This window comes from Aotus nancymaae, unplaced genomic scaffold, assembly GCF_030222135.1.
Source record: "Aotus nancymaae isolate 86718 unplaced genomic scaffold, 86718_ANA_hifiasm-v0.15.2.pri h1tg000029l, whole genome shotgun sequence".
NCBI classification, from domain to species: Eukaryota; Metazoa; Chordata; class Mammalia; order Primates; family Aotidae; genus Aotus; species Aotus nancymaae.
The window spans coordinates 18,097,323-18,114,044 of NW_026988442.1; the positions used below are offsets into that span (position 1 = coordinate 18,097,323).

At 47.5% G+C, this 16,722-nt stretch overlaps 1 protein-coding gene across 1 annotated transcript in view; it reads left to right on the forward strand.

Annotated features, from left to right (window-relative positions):
• The window catches only part of LBP (lipopolysaccharide binding protein), a 32,453-nt gene that overhangs the window by 9,756 nt on the left and 5,975 nt on the right, over positions 1 to 16,722 (forward strand). Inside the window, exons 6-11 of the mRNA XM_012455032.3 lie at positions 5,174 to 5,237; positions 7,890 to 7,981; positions 8,483 to 8,659; positions 10,677 to 10,736; positions 14,155 to 14,322; positions 16,191 to 16,258. Of these exons, the coding sequence (XP_012310455.2) occupies positions 5,174 to 5,237; positions 7,890 to 7,981; positions 8,483 to 8,659; positions 10,677 to 10,736; positions 14,155 to 14,322; positions 16,191 to 16,258 (629 nt within the window). The remainder of the gene's footprint in view (positions 1 to 5,173; positions 5,238 to 7,889; positions 7,982 to 8,482; positions 8,660 to 10,676; positions 10,737 to 14,154; positions 14,323 to 16,190; positions 16,259 to 16,722) is intronic.

A 16,722-nucleotide genomic window follows, 5' to 3' on the forward strand; every position in this document is an offset into this window, starting at 1 on the left:
CAAACACACCACACACACCCCTACATGCACACACTACACACACCACACACACACACCACTCACACCCCCTACGTGCACACACCACACCACACACACACACTACACACATACACACACACCTCACACACCACACCCCCACACTCCCCACACACATACCCCCACACACACCCCACACGCATACCACATCCTCACAAACCCACCCCACATACCACACACAGCCTACCTACCCTACACACACCCCCATACACACATCCTCTACACACACATCCCCTACAGATCCTACACACACATACAAACACACCACACACAGCCCTACACGCACACACTACACACACCACACACACACACCACTCACACCCCTACATGCACACACCACACACACCCCACACCACACACACATGCACACACACACCCTGGTCTGTAGGGCCCATCTGTAGGTCCAGCCTCTGGTTTGTCTTTGAGTGCCCCCTCGTGGTTGAAGCAGGAAAGGCCGGCAGACCCCCACATTGTGGGTGTGGACAGCTGTGATGTTTCTTTTCTGGTTCTGGGGCCCTGGGATTAAGTGACCTTGAGAAACATGCCAACCTACTCAGGCACCCTGTTGCCATATTGCTGTGTATAACAATAGTAAGATAGTACAGTTATAATTATCATAGTAGTCACGGACCATGATAATTATTGTTTTGATAAATGAATATAATTAATGCTATACAGAATCTATTCTTGTGTAACTATTCTGATTTATAACAGAAAAGGCTGCTATTTCTTCAGCCTGTGGCTTGGCTAGGGATAGTGGGCTCAGTACTTCATGTGCACAGTCTCATTCGATCTTAACCTCGACCTTGGAAGGAGGCGCCATTTTCCACATGGACAGATCTGAGGGGTGGATTAGCTTGCCTAGTGTCACCTTGCTGGTGAGAGGCCGAGTCAGGATTGGAGCTTCCTAGGACGTGGAGCAGCTCATACCAAAAGCCTTCTAGGGCTGGGTGTCTCAGGACCTCTGATTCTTCTAGATCTTCCAATTCTCTTCCTTCCAGAAAAACTAAGAGCCTGGTGCAGGCCCTTTCCAGTTCTCCACTCAGGGTGGGATGTGTTACCTGGACCGGCAGGGTTAAGGAGAAGAATAAACACTCATGGAATGCTTCCTCTCTGGGTGATATATACTCACTGTCTCATGCCCCAGCTTCCCAAAATGTTACCAGAAAGGCGTCCTGATCCAGAACCTCAAGAGAGGGTTCTTGGATCTCACTTAAGAAAGAATTTGGGGTGAGTGAAGTGAAAGCAAGTTGATTAGAGAAGTAAGGCGGAAAAGCATGGCTACTGCGCAGGCAGAGCGGCAGCAGGGCTGCGCGGTCGAGTATACTTGTGGTTGTTTCTTGATTCTATGCTAAACAAAGGTGGGTTTTTTGTTGCTGTTGTTTTTTGTTTTTTTTGAGACAGAGTCTTGCTCTGGCACCAGGCTGGAGTGCAGTGGCGTGATCTCGGCTCACTGCAACCTCTGACTCCCAGGTTCAAGTGATTCTCCTACCTCAGCCTCCCAAGTAGCTGGGACTACAGGCCCCCACCACCACACCCGGCTAATTTTTTGTATTTTTGGTAGAGACGGGGTTTCACCGTGTTAGCCAGAATAGTCTAGATCTCCTGACCTCATGATCCGCCCACCTCGGCCTCCCAAAGTGCTGGGATTACAGGCGTGAGCCACTGCGCCTGGCTTTTTTTTTTTTTTTTTTTTTTTTTGAGATAGGGTCTTGCTCTGTCACCAGGCTGAAGTGCAGGGGTGTGATCTCGGCTCACTGCAACCTCTGCCTCCCGGGTTCAAGTGATTTTCCTGCCTCAGTCTCCCAAGAAGCTGGGACTACAGGTGCGCGTCACCACGCCTGGCTAATTTTTTGTATTTTAGTGGAGATGGGTTTTCGCCATGTTGGCCAGGATGGTCTCCATCTCCTGACCTTGTGATCCACCCACCTCGGCCTCCCAAAGTGCTGGGATTACAGGTGTGAGCCACCGCGCCCGGCCTGGGTGAATTATTCATGAGTTTTCCTGGAAAGGGGCCAGAACTTCCCAGGACTGAAGGTTCCTTTCCCTTGTAGACCATAAAGCGTAACACTGCCACGGCATTTGTAAACCGTCATTGCACTGGTGGGCATGACTTTTAACGTGTCATTGCATTATAATTAACGTATAATGAGCAGTGAGGGTGACCGAGGGCCCTTTGGTTGCCATCTTGGTTTTCGCCGGCTTCTTTCCTGCATCCTGTTTTTTTCCATAGGGTCTTTATGACCTGTATCCTGTAATCCCAGTCCTGCTGACGTCCTAGCTCATCTTGTGACTAAGAATGCCTAACCTCCTGGGAACTCAGCCCAGCAGGTCTTAGCCTCATTTTGCCCCTGTTCAAGATGGAGTCACTCCAGTTCGAACCCCACTGACAAAAACACCCTGGGAAACACTTGGCCTTGCCATTGTGTCTTCTGGGTGAGAATCAAAAAGTAGAGAGAGGTTCAGCAAAGGTCAAGCAGCCGTTGGGGACTGAGCAGGATTTGAACCCAAGTTTGCCTGACTTTCCTGCTGAGCCCCAACCACTACCCCAGCTGCCTCTCCAGGAGGCCCTGCTGTGTGGGGTCCCTAAAGCCTGGGGCATCCAGGCTCCAGGCTTTTGGGATGATCTGACGGGCTGTTGTCTGAAGGAAAGGCAAGAAAGGAGCACGGAGGTGGACAGAGTTTCTTGGTTCCCTTGCAAACAACCACGAATATTCCTCACCACGTTTGACCTTGCTTTCTGGCAGCTCCTTGCTGCTAAACTCCTCTCCCAGAAAGTAGAGCAGCTGGAAAGGGAGGTTAAGATAGACCCCTTTGCCTTCCCAGCCCCCAGCATCGCCCTTCCCCACAGCCCAATGCCTGATGGATGGTGCCTGCTAGCCCATTAGCACAGAAACCATCTGTGACCCCTGCACAGCCCTCTCCTTCACTACATATGTGGATTCTTTGCACAATAGGAGGTAGCTGGCTAACAAAAAGAGCTGTTTAAAGTGAAGACTTTCTCATCACACATGAACAGAGACAATACTGACATATGAACCCAATTTTTTTTTTTTTTTGAAATCGAGTTTCACTCTTGTTGCCCAGGCTGGAGTACGATGGCACAATCTTGGCTCACCGCAACCTCCGCCTCTTGGGTTCCAGCAATTCTCCTGCCTCAGCCTCCTGAGAAGCTGGGATTACAGGCATGCGCCACCACGCCTGGCTAATTTTTGTTTTTTTTTAGTAGAGACGGGGTTTCTCCAAGTTGGTCAGGCTGGTCTCAAACTCCAGACCTCAGGTGATCCACCCGCCTCAGCCTCCCAAAGTGCTGGCATTACAGGCATGAGCTACCTCGCACAGCTGAACCCAAATGTTTTAATGGTGGAGTTTCAGGCAGCGTCTTTAGCCAATGCTCGCTCATCGAGCTATGTCAGTGAATGCCCACAGTTATTCTTTGAAAATGGTCTCTTGATTGACATTGCCATGGTCTTTCCTGCATAAAACATTGACCTGCTACAAATTCCATCCTAGGTTTCTTTGACCTCAATGAGAATTTACAGACACTTGCAAAGTCATCCCAGTATAGAATCCTTCTAGAGTCTTATGATTTTTTTTCCTCGTAAGATTTTCTGTTGTCTGGTCCAAATTTAACTATGTTTTTAGAGGGTTTTTTTTTTTAAGCACCTTACCCTTCCAGAGTATTTATCTTAGGTTTTCATAGAAAGAACCCTTTTAGCTGGGGCCGGGCATGGTGGCTCACGCCTGTAATCCCAGAACTCTGGGAGGCCGAGAGGAGTGGATCATTTGAGGTCAGGAGTTTGAGATCAGCTTGGCCAATGTGGTGAGACCCCTGTCTCTATTAAAAATACAAAAATTAGCTGAGTGTGGTGGTGCATGCCTGTAATCCCAGCTACTCAGGAGGCGGAGGTAGGAGAATCACTTGAATCTGGGGGCCGGAAGTTGCAGTGAGCTGAGCTCATGCCATTGCACCTTGCATTCCAGCCTGGGTAACAGAGCAAGACTGTGTCTTAATAAAAATTTTAAAAAAAGACAAACAACTCTTTTCTCAATTATATTGCATTAGTTTACATAATAAATTATTCTAGTGCTTACAAAAGCACGTGCAGCAAACAGATTGTCAGGCTTTCATGTGGGCCCCAGCAGGGTCCAGTTAGACTTTTCAAAATCTATCCCAAGGCTGGATAATAAATAATTTGGGTAATTACAGTAGCAAGTACAGCAATCAAGTTTGGAAATGCACATTTCCTTCTCTTGAGAAGCTGGCCACGCAACTGGTGGCAATTGTGTGTGAGTAGCCTACAGACCCCAGATTCAGTCTTCCGGGCGTACTAGTGGGAGTGGGGAATACTCATCAATCCAGCCAACCTGTTCAGGATGATCATTAAGAACTATTTACACACCGAGTGCGGTGGCTCATGCCTGTCATCCCAGCATTTTGGGAGGCGGAGGCAGGTGGATTGTCTGAGGTCAGGAGTTCAAGACCAGCCTGGCCAACATGGTGAATGAAACCCTGTCTCTACTAAATTTACAACAATTAGCTGGCCGTGGTGGCGCACACCTGTAGTCCCAGTCACTCAGGAGGTTGAGGCAAGAGAATCGCTTGAACCCAGGAAGCAGAGGTTGCAGTGAGCTGAGATCGTGCCATTTCACTCCAACCTGGGCGACAAGAGTGAAACTCTGTCTCAGAAACAAACAAAAAAAAGAGCTACCTACATTAACTGTATGTTCATTTGTGTGATTATTTCTAGTTAGTGTCTAGTTCTGCTATTAAACCCTAAATTCTGAGAGGCCAGGACCTCCCAAAGGAAAACTTTGTCTGTAATGGTGAAGTTTCAGGCACTGTCTCCAGCCAGCACCCCTTCCTCTGGCTGTGTCAGTGACTCCCTAGCTCAGAAGTCCAGTCTTGGGACAGACTTTGAAAAGTCCAGTTGGACCCTAGTGGAGTCCACACGGGAGCCTACATGTTTTTATTGTTTCCATTTCCTTGGTACCTGGCTGATGGCAAGCACTTATAAATATTTGTAAATCAATGATCACATGGCATACATGTGAAATAATGTAGCTGCGGTCATCAGCACCACGCCAGACCAGAGCTGGGGAACTCACTCAGGCATTCTCTTCCCATTTTTTTCAGATCTGTGAAATGATCCAGAAATCAGTGTCCTCCAATCTACAGCCTTATCTCCAAACTCTGCCAGGTAGGACACCCCACCCACCCCGGGACACTTTATTTCTGTTAATTTCTATAACGTCATATGTGTACCTTATAAATTAGCAAATGGGACAGAAATATAGAAAGTGAAAATTAAGGGCTGGGTATGGTGGTTCGCACCTGCAGTCCCAGCACTTTGGGAGACCGAGGTGGGCGGATTACCTGAGGCCAGGAGTTCGAGACCAGCCTGACCAACATGGCAAAACCCCATCTCTACTACAAATACAAACTTAGCTGGGCATAGTGGCACATGCCTGTAACCCCAGCTACTCGGGAGGCTGAGGCAGGAGAATTGCTTGAACCTGGGAGGCAGAGGTTTCGGTGAGCCAAGATCACGTCATTGCAATTCACCCTAGGCAACAAAGAGCGAAACTCCGTCTCAAAAAAAAAAAAGTAAAAATTGGAAGTTGCTTTTTCTCCCCGACTTTTCTTCCAAGAAGTAACTTCTTGTTTGAATGTATCTTTTCAGATAATTTATTTGCATGTACAAATATAAATATATGTAAGCATATGAATAGACATTCACATATGTATTATTTTGTTCATGAATCTATGTGTATTTGCATAATTATAAATATGTATGTTCATATACATAGTATAGACATTGTTCTAGATTTCTTTTTTTTGAGACAGAGTCTCACTCTGTGGCCCAGGCTGGAGTGCAGTGGTGTGATCTCGGCTCACTGCAGCCTCAACTTCCTGAGCTCAAGTGATCCTCCTGCCTCAGCCACCTGAGTAGCTGGGACCACAGGTTCCTTGCCATCACACCCGGCTACTTTTTTGTGCTTTTTGTAGAGACAGGGTTTCTCTGTGTTGCCCAGGCTGGTCTCGAACTCCTGGGCTCAAGTGATCCACCCACCTCAGCCTCCCAAAGTACTGACAGGAGCGAGCCACCATGCCAGCCTGATTTGATTTTTCAAAACTTTTTATTGAAGTATATTTATAGAGAAAAGTCCTCAAATCTTAAGTCTATAGTTAAAGAGTTTTCACATGCATGTAACCAGCTCCCAACCAAGAAACAGAACATGGCTGGTTTTTCACTTATGCCTATAATCCCTGCATTTGGGAGGCCAAGGCGGGTGGATCATGAGGGCAGGAGTTCAAGACCAGCCTGACCAAGATGGTAAAACGCTGTCTCTACTAAAAATACAAAAATTAGCCAGGCGTGGTGGTGGGCACCTATAGTCTCAGCTACTTAGGAGGTTGACGTAGGGAATTGATTGAACCCAGGAGGTGGAGGTTGCAGTGAGCAGAGACTGCATCACTGCACTCCAGCCTGGGTGACAGAGAGAAACTCTGTCACAAAAATAATAATAATGATAAATAAAATAAAATATGAGATCAGGCCAAGAGTGGTGGTGCACACCTGTAATCCCAGCACTTTGAGAGGCCAATGAGGGAGGATCACTTGAGTTCAGGAGTTCAAGGCCAGCCTGGACAACATGGTGAAACCCTGTCTCTACAATAAATACAAAAATTAGCCAAGTGTAGTGGCATGCGCCTATAGTTCCAGCTACTTGGGAGGCCGAGGTGGGAGGATCACTTGAGCCCAGGAGGTCAAGGCAGTGGTGAGCTTAAATTGTGCCACTGCACTCCAGCCTGAGCCACAGAGTGAGACCCTATCTCAATAAAACTGAAATAAAATAAAACATGAGGTCAATGCATATTGTTGCATGCACCTGTACTGTAACCGGTTCGTTCTCCTTGCTGCATACTATGCCACCGTGTAGATGTTTCTCCATGTATTTGTCCATTCTATTATTGAAGGCTACCTGGGGGTGGTGTTCAGTTTTAGCCCATGTGCTGCTATGAATATCCTAGTACCTGTGGTCACATGTCTTTGGGTATATACCTGGGAGTGAAATTGCAGGCTCATGTGATATGCCCAGATTCAGTATTATCAGATTCTTGCAAAAAGTTTCCCAAAGTGGTTGTAACAAACCTTATTATGTTAACAGCTATGTAGCATTCCATCACATGGATGTGTCTTCGTTTATTTAATAAGCCCCCGCTGACAGACGTTTCGGTGTCTGCCTCTCCTTGCTGATGCTAACAGGGCTGCAGGGAGCCACCTACAAGTGGAGTCCCTGGATCCAGGGTGCACACATTCAGTGTGGAGGGGGAGACCCTGATCAATTATCTGAGGTGTTCGCTGATGCCTGGGCTCCCAAGCCCCCATGTGATTACTTGTTGACATTACCTTTACCAGAGGTCCAAGTCGGCAACCAAGTACTGGGACTTGGAACACTCGTTCATTCAAGGCTTTGGAGGGGAGTGTCTGGGCCCTCTGCACACTCCCTGCCTGACCTTCCTGGTAAAGGCATTGGTTCAGCATTAAGCTCCAGGTGTGGCTGGAGAGGTGAAGCCTGGACTCATGGTATGTGTGTGTGTGTGTGTGTGTGTGTGTGTGTGTTTGTGTGTATCTGGAAACTGAGCATAACACCCCCATCATTGTTAACTCCCCCAAGGGAACCCATGTAGTCTCTTTCTTGAAGAAGCAATTCTTTGCCTCCGGCCCAGCTGGTAGGGAGAGTCTGAAGAAAGTCACAGGGAATGTGAGTCAGCCAGCACCCTTGCCCCGCCCCCAGCAGCTGAAAGCGGCACCTGGCCCCTAATTCTGCCCTGTCCTGGTTCACAGTTACAAATGAGATTGACAGTTTCGCCAGCATTGATTACAGCTTAGTGGAAGCCCCTCGAGCAACAGCCCAGATGCTGGAGGTGATGTTTAAGGTGAGGGTCCTGGGGCCGGGCTGGCTGGGTGAGGCTTTCCCCCAGGGTCAGCCATTCCTTAGGCCACCTGTCCCCCTAACTTCAGATCTGTCCCTGTCTTCCCAGTGGTGTGTCGAGGGCCGGGCAATACAGAGTGGTGGGGAGATTTCCCGGAGCTAGGATTCCCCCACGGGTGCCTTACACCTCTCAGGTCTTAACGCTTCCCTCCTCCTTCTTCCCCTATTTTGCCTTGCCCATCATGCAGAAAAGGCCAATCAGAGCAGGGCCTAGGGGGTGTAGATGGGCCTAGGGCATATAGAGGGGTTGGCCAGGACATCCCATGGGTTAATATAGAAAAGCTTCTAGGGAGCTCTTCATTAAAAGACATAACACTGCTTTAATGGTGGAGTTTCAGGCAGTGCCCCAGCCAGCATCCTTTCATCAGACTGTGTAGGGGAACACCTAGCCCCAGCCCCGGGACAGGCTTTGAAAAGTCCAACTGGACCCTATTTCCCTCTCCAGGGTGAAATCTTCCATCGTAACCACCGTTCCCCAGTTGCCCTCCTTGCTCCCGTCGTGAGCCTTCCTGAGGAACACGACAAAATGGTCTACTTCGCTGTCTCGGATTATGTCTTCAACACGGCCAGCCTGGTTTACCACCAGGAAGGGCATCTGAACTTCTCCATCACAGATGACATGGTGAGGATGGTGGCAAATAGGTCCCTCAAACGAGCATGTGACCTACCGCTTCTTCCTTCTTTCCTTTTCACCCCTGTTGACATCAGTAAAATAGTAAGTTATAGCTAAGAGAAAAATCAAGACCAGGGAAAGTATGTTAGCACAATCTCCCTTTTTACTTTGGTGGCCAGGAAACTCAAAGCCAAAGTTCTTTCTCCCTTGGCCGGGCACAGTGGCTCACGCCTGTAATCCCAGCACTTTGGGAGCCTGAGGCGGGCAGATTGCTTGAGGTCAGGAGTTCGAGACCAGCCTGGCCAACATGGCCAAACCCTGTCTCTACTAAAAATACAAAAATTAGCCAGGTGTGATGGTGGTGCACACCTGTAATCTCAACTACTCAGGAGGCTGAGGTGGGAGAATCACTTGAACCCAGGAGGTGGAGGTTGCAGTGAGCCAAGATCGTGCTACTGTGCTCCAGCCTGGATGACAGAGTGAGACTCTGACTCAAAAAAAAAAAAGTTCTTCTGCCTTATAACAACCGTGGAAGACTTTGCAGCTTGCTTTTCTGTGTTTTACTTTTCTAGGCCTGTTTTCTAGTCTAGACTTGTTAGTCTAATTCATATTTCCTTTCATCCTGATGATTTTGGAGCTTTATTAAAAAATATTTTAGTGAATGAGGCCGGGCTCAGTGACTCACACCTGTAATCCTAACACTTTGGGAGGCCGAGGTGAGCAGATCACCTGAGGTCAGGAGTTTAAGACCATCCTGGCCAACATAGCAAAACCCTGTCTCTACTAAAAATACAAAAATTTGCAGGACATGGCAGCATATGCCTGTAATCCCAGCTACATGGGAGGCTGAGGCAGGAGAATCTCAACCCCAGGAGGTGGAGGAGGTTGCAATGAGCCAGGATCTCACATTGCACTGCAGCCTGGGCAACAGAGTGAGACTCTATCTCCAAAATATATGTGTGTGTGTGTGTGTGTGTGTGTGTGTGTGTGTGTGTATGTGTGTGTATTTCAGTGAATGAGGCAGGATAATACATGCACTGAATAAATGCATTTAGTTTCAGAGAAAAGGAAATAAAGACCAATTGAAAAATAAAACACAATTATGAAGACACTGAGTCCATAAATTAATTTCTTTAACATCTCAAACCTATCAGGGAGCTTCCTTGTAGCTAAAGCGAAAAGGATATATGATTTCATGATTCATACTGAAAAGGAGAGACAGTCTTTCTCACACCCCCAAAACAACTGTTTCCAATGTGGCTTTGTACAGGGAAGACTGAATGTTATAGCGGGTCATGCCTTTAATGGTTCTCCAGTTTATCTAATACTTCTGGGTTTCAAAAAGTTGTTTCTTGAAGCACTTCATCAAAGTTGAGGCCTCATGAACAACATCAGGAGAGTGAGAGCAACCGTGTGGCTGGGCTCGGACGGTGCAGCCTCCCCTGGCGTCGATCAGGGACTGTCTGGTAGATGGAGGGTCGTTTTGTCCTTCCAATGGCCTCCCACACCTGCACAGGCCTTGGCTGGTGGCATGGAGTTTGGTTTACCCATCCTACCTGCAGCACAGGCCTCTCTTTCCGTGAGATGATAACAGCTACGTTTCATGGGGCGCTCACCATATGCGGGGCCTTGTGCTAGATGTTCATTTAGCCCTCACAGTGACTTGAAGGTGGGGGCTATTATCCCCATTTTATGGATGAGGAAGTTGAGGTTCAGGGAGATGAAAGGGCTGGCCTGAGATCACAAAGTCAGGACACAAACCGAGGTCTGTGTGACTGCAAACTTCACCCTTGCAGACCCTCTGAGTGGCACCCGCACCTCAGCTCCACCCTGGGAGAGCAGGCAGGATGCTGGACACCCATGTGCTCTGCTTGGGTGAATGCAGGACAGGTGTATCAGCCCTGCCAGGGTAACCCAGGCCGTGGAAAAGCGACAGGCTTGCACACCCCCGCGCCTCCCCAGTCCTCTTTAGACCTTCAGCTCCAGCAGGAGCACCCTAACACTTCTTCGTGTCTCTTTGCTGCAGATACCACCCGACTCTAATATCCGACTGACCACCAAGTCCTTCCGACCCTTCGTCCCACGGGTAAGGGGTCCCTGAGTTCCCCATGAGTGCAGACTGAGCCCGTTAGATTCCAGAGGTTTCTCTTTAAAACCTCTGCATTTCTCTCAGCTTGGCCAAGAGTCAGAGGGCCAGGATGAGACTCCCACTGAAGGCTGGGGTACTGCTCCCTTTAAAGCCCAAATAACAGAGGCTGAGCCCGACATTTTGTGGAACCACAGCTTGTCTAACTTTTATTGGTGTTATCTAAGAATCCCAAGGAATGCTGGCATATTCCATAAAATGTACCCAGCACTTTTGGAGGTCAAGGCAGGTGGATCAGAAGGACAGGAGATCAAGACCATCCTGGCCAACATTGTGAAACCTTGTCTCTACTAAAATACACAAAATTAGCTGGGCGTGGTGACACGCGCCTGTAGTCCCAGCTAGTAGGGAGGCTGAGACAGGAGAATTGCTTGAACCTGGAAGGCAGAGGTTGCAGTGAGTCGAGATCATGCCACTGCACTCCAGCCTGGGTGAAAGAGTGAGACTCCATCTCAAAAAAAAAAAAAAAAAAGTACCCTTATGAATAAGAGCTAACAATTATAGAGGGCTTCCTAGGCTCCAGGCATGTTCTTGATGCTTTAAAAAATTACTTTTTGGCCAGGCATGGTGGCTCATGCCTGTAATCCCAGCACTGTGGGAGGCCAAGGTGGGTGGATTGCTTGAGCCCAGGAGTTGAAGATCAGCCTGAGCAACATAACAAAACCCCATCTCTACAAAAAATACAAAAATTAGCCCAGCGTCATGTCACACAGCTCAAGTCCCAGCCACCAGGGAGGCTGAGGTGGGAGGATCACCTGAGCCTGGGAGGTTGAGGCTGCAGTGAGCTGTGAATGCGCCACTGCACTCCAGCCTGGGCAACAGAATGAGACCCTGTCTCAAAAAAAATTATTAAAAATATTAGTTTTTGGGCTGGGCACAGTGGCTCATGCCTGTAATCCCAGCACTTTGAAAGTTGAGGCAGTTGGATCACGAGGTCAGGAGTTCAAGACCAGCCTGACCAATTTCAATACTGAAACCCTGTCTCTGCTAAAAATACAAAAATTAGCCAGGCATGGTGGTGGCACCAGCCTGTAGAGCCAGCTACTCGGGAGGCTGAAGAAGGAGAATTGTTTGAGCACAAGAGATGAAGGTAGCAGTGAACTGAGATCACACCACTGCACTCCAGCCTGGGGACAGAGCGAGACTTTGTCTCAAAAAAAAAAAAAAAAAAAAAAAAAAAAAAAAATATATATATATATATATATAGGATGGATAATAAATTCTCATGGTTCAACATTCAAAAGATCTAAAAGGTTATAGAGTAGAGTCTCACAGCCACTCCTGTCCCCTAACCACCCAGTTCCCATCTCAAGTTTGCCAATATTACCAGATTATGCATACCTTTCTGATGATATTCTGTGTATATACAGGTTCAGTATCTTATCCAAAATACTTGGAAAAGCAACTCTGCCCCCTGCTGGGTGAAGCAGTTTACCCCCTCAGCCTTCCAAATGTCTCCCTTCTAGAAGAGGATGTAGGTTTTAGGTTTACGTAACCAAAAGGCTCATGGGAGTATCATTTTCCCAACAATATCCTCCTAAAAAGGAAGAGTCTTGCCCCAAATAAAACTCTATACCTATCTCTAGTTACACAGAAGCTTAAGAGCACTTTTGAAATGGTGGGATCTAGGGCTGGCTGTGGTGGCTCACGCCTATAATCCTAGCACTCTGAGAGGCCAAAGCAGGAGGATTGCTTGAGGCCAGGAGTTCAAGAGCAACCTGGGCAGCATAGCAAGACCCTGTCTCTATTTTAGAAAGAAAGTTTAAAAAGAACACAGAGATGTTCTGTGGAATATCATATTAAAAGAATAATAAGAGAAAATTAAATATTTTTTAAAAGAAATGATGGAATCCAGCTGTGTCATATTTCAAAAATACTGGCTTCTGACCTCTGCATGCCCAATTAGCAGAGTGTGATGGGGGGATGGAGAACCAGCAGGGCTCCCCCACGGCCTCGGGAGAGGTAGGGAGGGAGAAAAAAATGGGCCCAACTTTTCGGGAGGACAATTTGGCAATACCTGCTGAAAGCTTTAAAAGCATTGCTGGCCAGGTGTGGTGGCTCATGCCTGTAATCCCAGCACTTTGGGAGGCCAAGGAGGGCAGATCACCTGAGGTCAGAAGTTCGAGGTCAGTCTGGCCAGCATGGTGAAACCCCGTCTCTACTTAAAATACAAAATTAGCCTGGTATGGTGGCACGTGCCTGTAATCCCAGCTACTTGGGAGGCTGAGGAAGGACAATCGCTTGAACCCAGGAGGCAGAGGTTGCAATGAGCCAAGATGGTGCCATTACACTCCAGCCTGGGTAACAAGAGCGAAACTCCATCTCAAAAAAAAAAAAAAATCATTGCTGCCCTTCAACTCAGCAATTCCTCCTCTAGGTATGTTTTCCTGAAAATAATAGCCAAGGGTGCTCACAAGGGGGTGGTCATTATTGTAAGGTATATTGCCGAGGTAAAATGAGGAAACTGAGGCCAGTGTGAGAAAATGAGAATCCAATTTATTCAGCTCCCGGGCGAGGTTCTGTGGTCCGGGAAGGGGCCAGAGAAGTTGCACTGGGCTTCTCAGGGTGTGGGGTTTTATAGGGAGTGGAGGTAATTGATTGGTCTTTAGGGAAACAAAGAACAGACAGTTTCATTGGTGAGGAGGGTTGATTGATTATTAGGGAAACAAAGAGCAGGCAGTTTCATTGGTGAGTTTCATTGGTGAGGGGGTCTGATTGATCACCAGGGAAACAGAGCAGACAGTTTCATTGGTGAGGGGAAGTCAAGGTGCCGATGGGACGAGCTGCTATTGGTTGCCAGGCGGGACTACTGGTGGGTTGACAGGCTGGGGAGGTCAATGTTAAGCTGCCGTTGGACAAATCTTTGGCGGGCTTTTTAAATTTTGAAGGGGTCGAGTGAGGAATGCAGGAGTGGGTGTGTGGAGCCTGCATAGAGAGATCAGATAGGAGTGGGTGTGGGGAGCCAGCATAGAGAGGCCGGCATGGGGAGAGATAAGTGTGTCAGCATGGAGAGTCCGGCACGGGGAGAGATAAGTGTGTCCATTTAGCTCCCAGCGAGGCAGCCAGCCTTACAATTATAATGGCAAAACCTTCGAGACAACTTGATGCCCAACAGAGTTTAATCCATCGCAGGACCCATATACAGTGGAATACAACGCAGCTATGAAACAGATGATGCAGACTCTGTGTCTGACGTGGAGAGAAGGCCAGTGTTACAGTTAAGAGAAAAAGGCACAGAGAATTTTGTGGGAAATAAAATTACCAAAAGCGATTCCCAGCTTGATCTGACTCCCACAGGCCTCTCCAGCCAACTTACATATTTTCTTCTCTTGATGTAATCTCCTAATTCTGCTCCCAGTTAGCCAGGCTCTACCCCAACATGGACTTGGAGCTCCAGGGATCAGTGACCTCTGCCCCGCTCCTGAATTTCAGCCCTGGGAATCTGTCCGTGGAGCCCTATATGGAGATAGATGCCTTTGTACTCCCACCCAGCTCCAGCAAGGAGCTTGTCTTCCGGCTCAGTGTGGTAAGGTTCAGAGCCTTTGCAAATGCTGTTCCCTTTTCCTCACATGCTTTTCTCCCCACTCACCACCTGGATAATTCCTCCAGTTCTCAACTTAAATTCCACTTCCCGAGAGATGCCTTTCTGGCTGGCTCTTACCCCTAATCTACATTACACCCCTTGCCACTTTTATCTTAACATTCCATTATCTTTTTTCTGAGTGTTTACTACAAAGGTACTTTGTAGCTGTCTGCAGGTGTATTTGTTTAACACAGGTATCTCTCACTACGTGAGTCTGGACTATTGTGGGGAGGAAGGTATACGGGTCTTTGTCGATTTGCCCTGTTCTTTGTCTATATTTGACCCTGGAAGACTACATTTCCCATGCTTCCTTGCACTCTGATTTCCACCCAGGTCAGCCAATGGGAGGTACTGTCAGGAGAATGGAGGTGGGGAGGAAAGATGAAGCCAGAGTATTTTTTCCTCTTTCTTTGCGGCTGGCAGAGGCTCAGGCTGTGACTATGTCTCCTCCATGGTGACTTCCATAACTCCAACTCCACTCTTTGTTCCTCTAGTCCTGGGGTGGATACAGCCTCCTGTCTCTGCTAATCTCCAGGCGGCCTCACCAATGCTTTACTAGCTTCTCAACAATTCCATCACTTGTATAACCAATTCCCTGTATTAAATTCCCTCTGCATTAAACATTGAGAGTGAGTTTTCCTTTTTCGATGGACTCTGTCTAATAGGGAAGGGATGCTGAGTCCTTTGGGGGCCCTGCTCGCTGGATGAAGAACTCTACTCTCTTGTTTCTTGACTTTTGAAATCAACAAGTCAAATCTGGCCAGGCTTGGTGGCTCACATCTGTAATCCCAGCACTTTGGGAGGCCGAGGCGGGTGGATCAATTGAGATCAGGAGTTCGAGACCGACCTGGCCAACATGGTGAAACCCCATCTCTACTAAAAATACAAAAAATTAGCTGGGTATGGTGGTGCATGCCTGTAATTCTAGCTACTGGGGAGGCTAAGGTAGGATAATTGCTTGAACCCATGAGGCAGAGGTTGCAGTGAGCTGAGATGGCACCATTGCACTCCAGCCTGGGCAACAAGAGTGAAACTCCATCTCAAAAAAGAAAAATTAAAAATTAAAAAAAAAAAGTCAAATCTCTGACAGGGTAATACTTCCTAAATGCTATATCTGCAATTTAATATTGTTATTGTTATCAAAAGTGTCTTTATTAATATATTTTAAATTAAAATATAATTTATCATCTGGGTGTGGTGGCTCACACCTACAATCTCAGCACTTTGGGAGGTCCAGGCAGGAGAATCGCATGAGGCCAGGAGTTTGAGACCAGCCTGGGCAACATAGCAAGACTCCATTGCTACAAGAAAAGAAAAAATATAGCTGGGCATAGTGTAATGTACCTGTAGCCCTAGCTACTTAGGAGGGTGACATGGGAGGATCACTTGAGCCCAGGAGTTCAAGGCTGCAGTGAGCCATGATTGCACTCACTTTTAGAGAGATTCTAAAATAATGATGATAATTTATTATTGTTGTTGTTACTAGGGCTGAATCTTGATCTGAGATAACTAGCAATGATCCTTTTTAGAGCTTTCAGGGGTAGGTACTCTATACCTTCTCTTAGTAGTCTGTTCCAAGTTTAACTGCTATCATGGACAACAATTTCAAATAAAAATGTTCAAGTCCAAGTTCAAATATTGATTGAGCACCTACAGTGAGCCTTCTGAGAGTCTATAGTCTAGTGGGCAAATTACCTGCTTTAGCTCACTGAGCTGTTTGTTGAGAGGAGACAGTTGGTCCCTCGTCATCACCCTTCCTATACATACAACCTCCATCACTTACACCTGCTTCCTTCTACCGGCATTTCCAGGCCACTAATGTGTCCGCCATCTTGACCTTCAACACCAGCAAGATCACTGGGTTCCTGAAGCCAGGAAAGTAAGTTGGCCTCCTGCCCACAATGGGGTGCCCAGCTGGGCTCCATCTATATACTGTAGCTGCTTCTCTGTAACTGGTGGCAGGGCGGTGAGGGGGACACCATTTGGAAAGGACACTTACATTTCACCCCAGTTGGCCCAATTCTTCTGCCCCACTGGTCCTGCCCCCACAAATTTCAAATTGTTAAAGAATTCACTAAGACTGTTACTTCTTAATCGATGAAATTTAGACGCCAGCTATATTAACTTCCTGAAATGATAGAGTGAGCTTTTTGACACTACCCCATCGCCCTCTGACAGTCTTCTCGATATCATCGAATTACTGTTTTTAGTTATTCAGTCATCTTTTCCACTCCTGCTCCCACCCGGCCTTTGGCCCTGTGCCTTCTCAAGCCCATCCTTTCCCACTTCTGGGGACCCCCATATTGCTTAGACTTGCATTACGCCCACACCTCTGAATCTTCT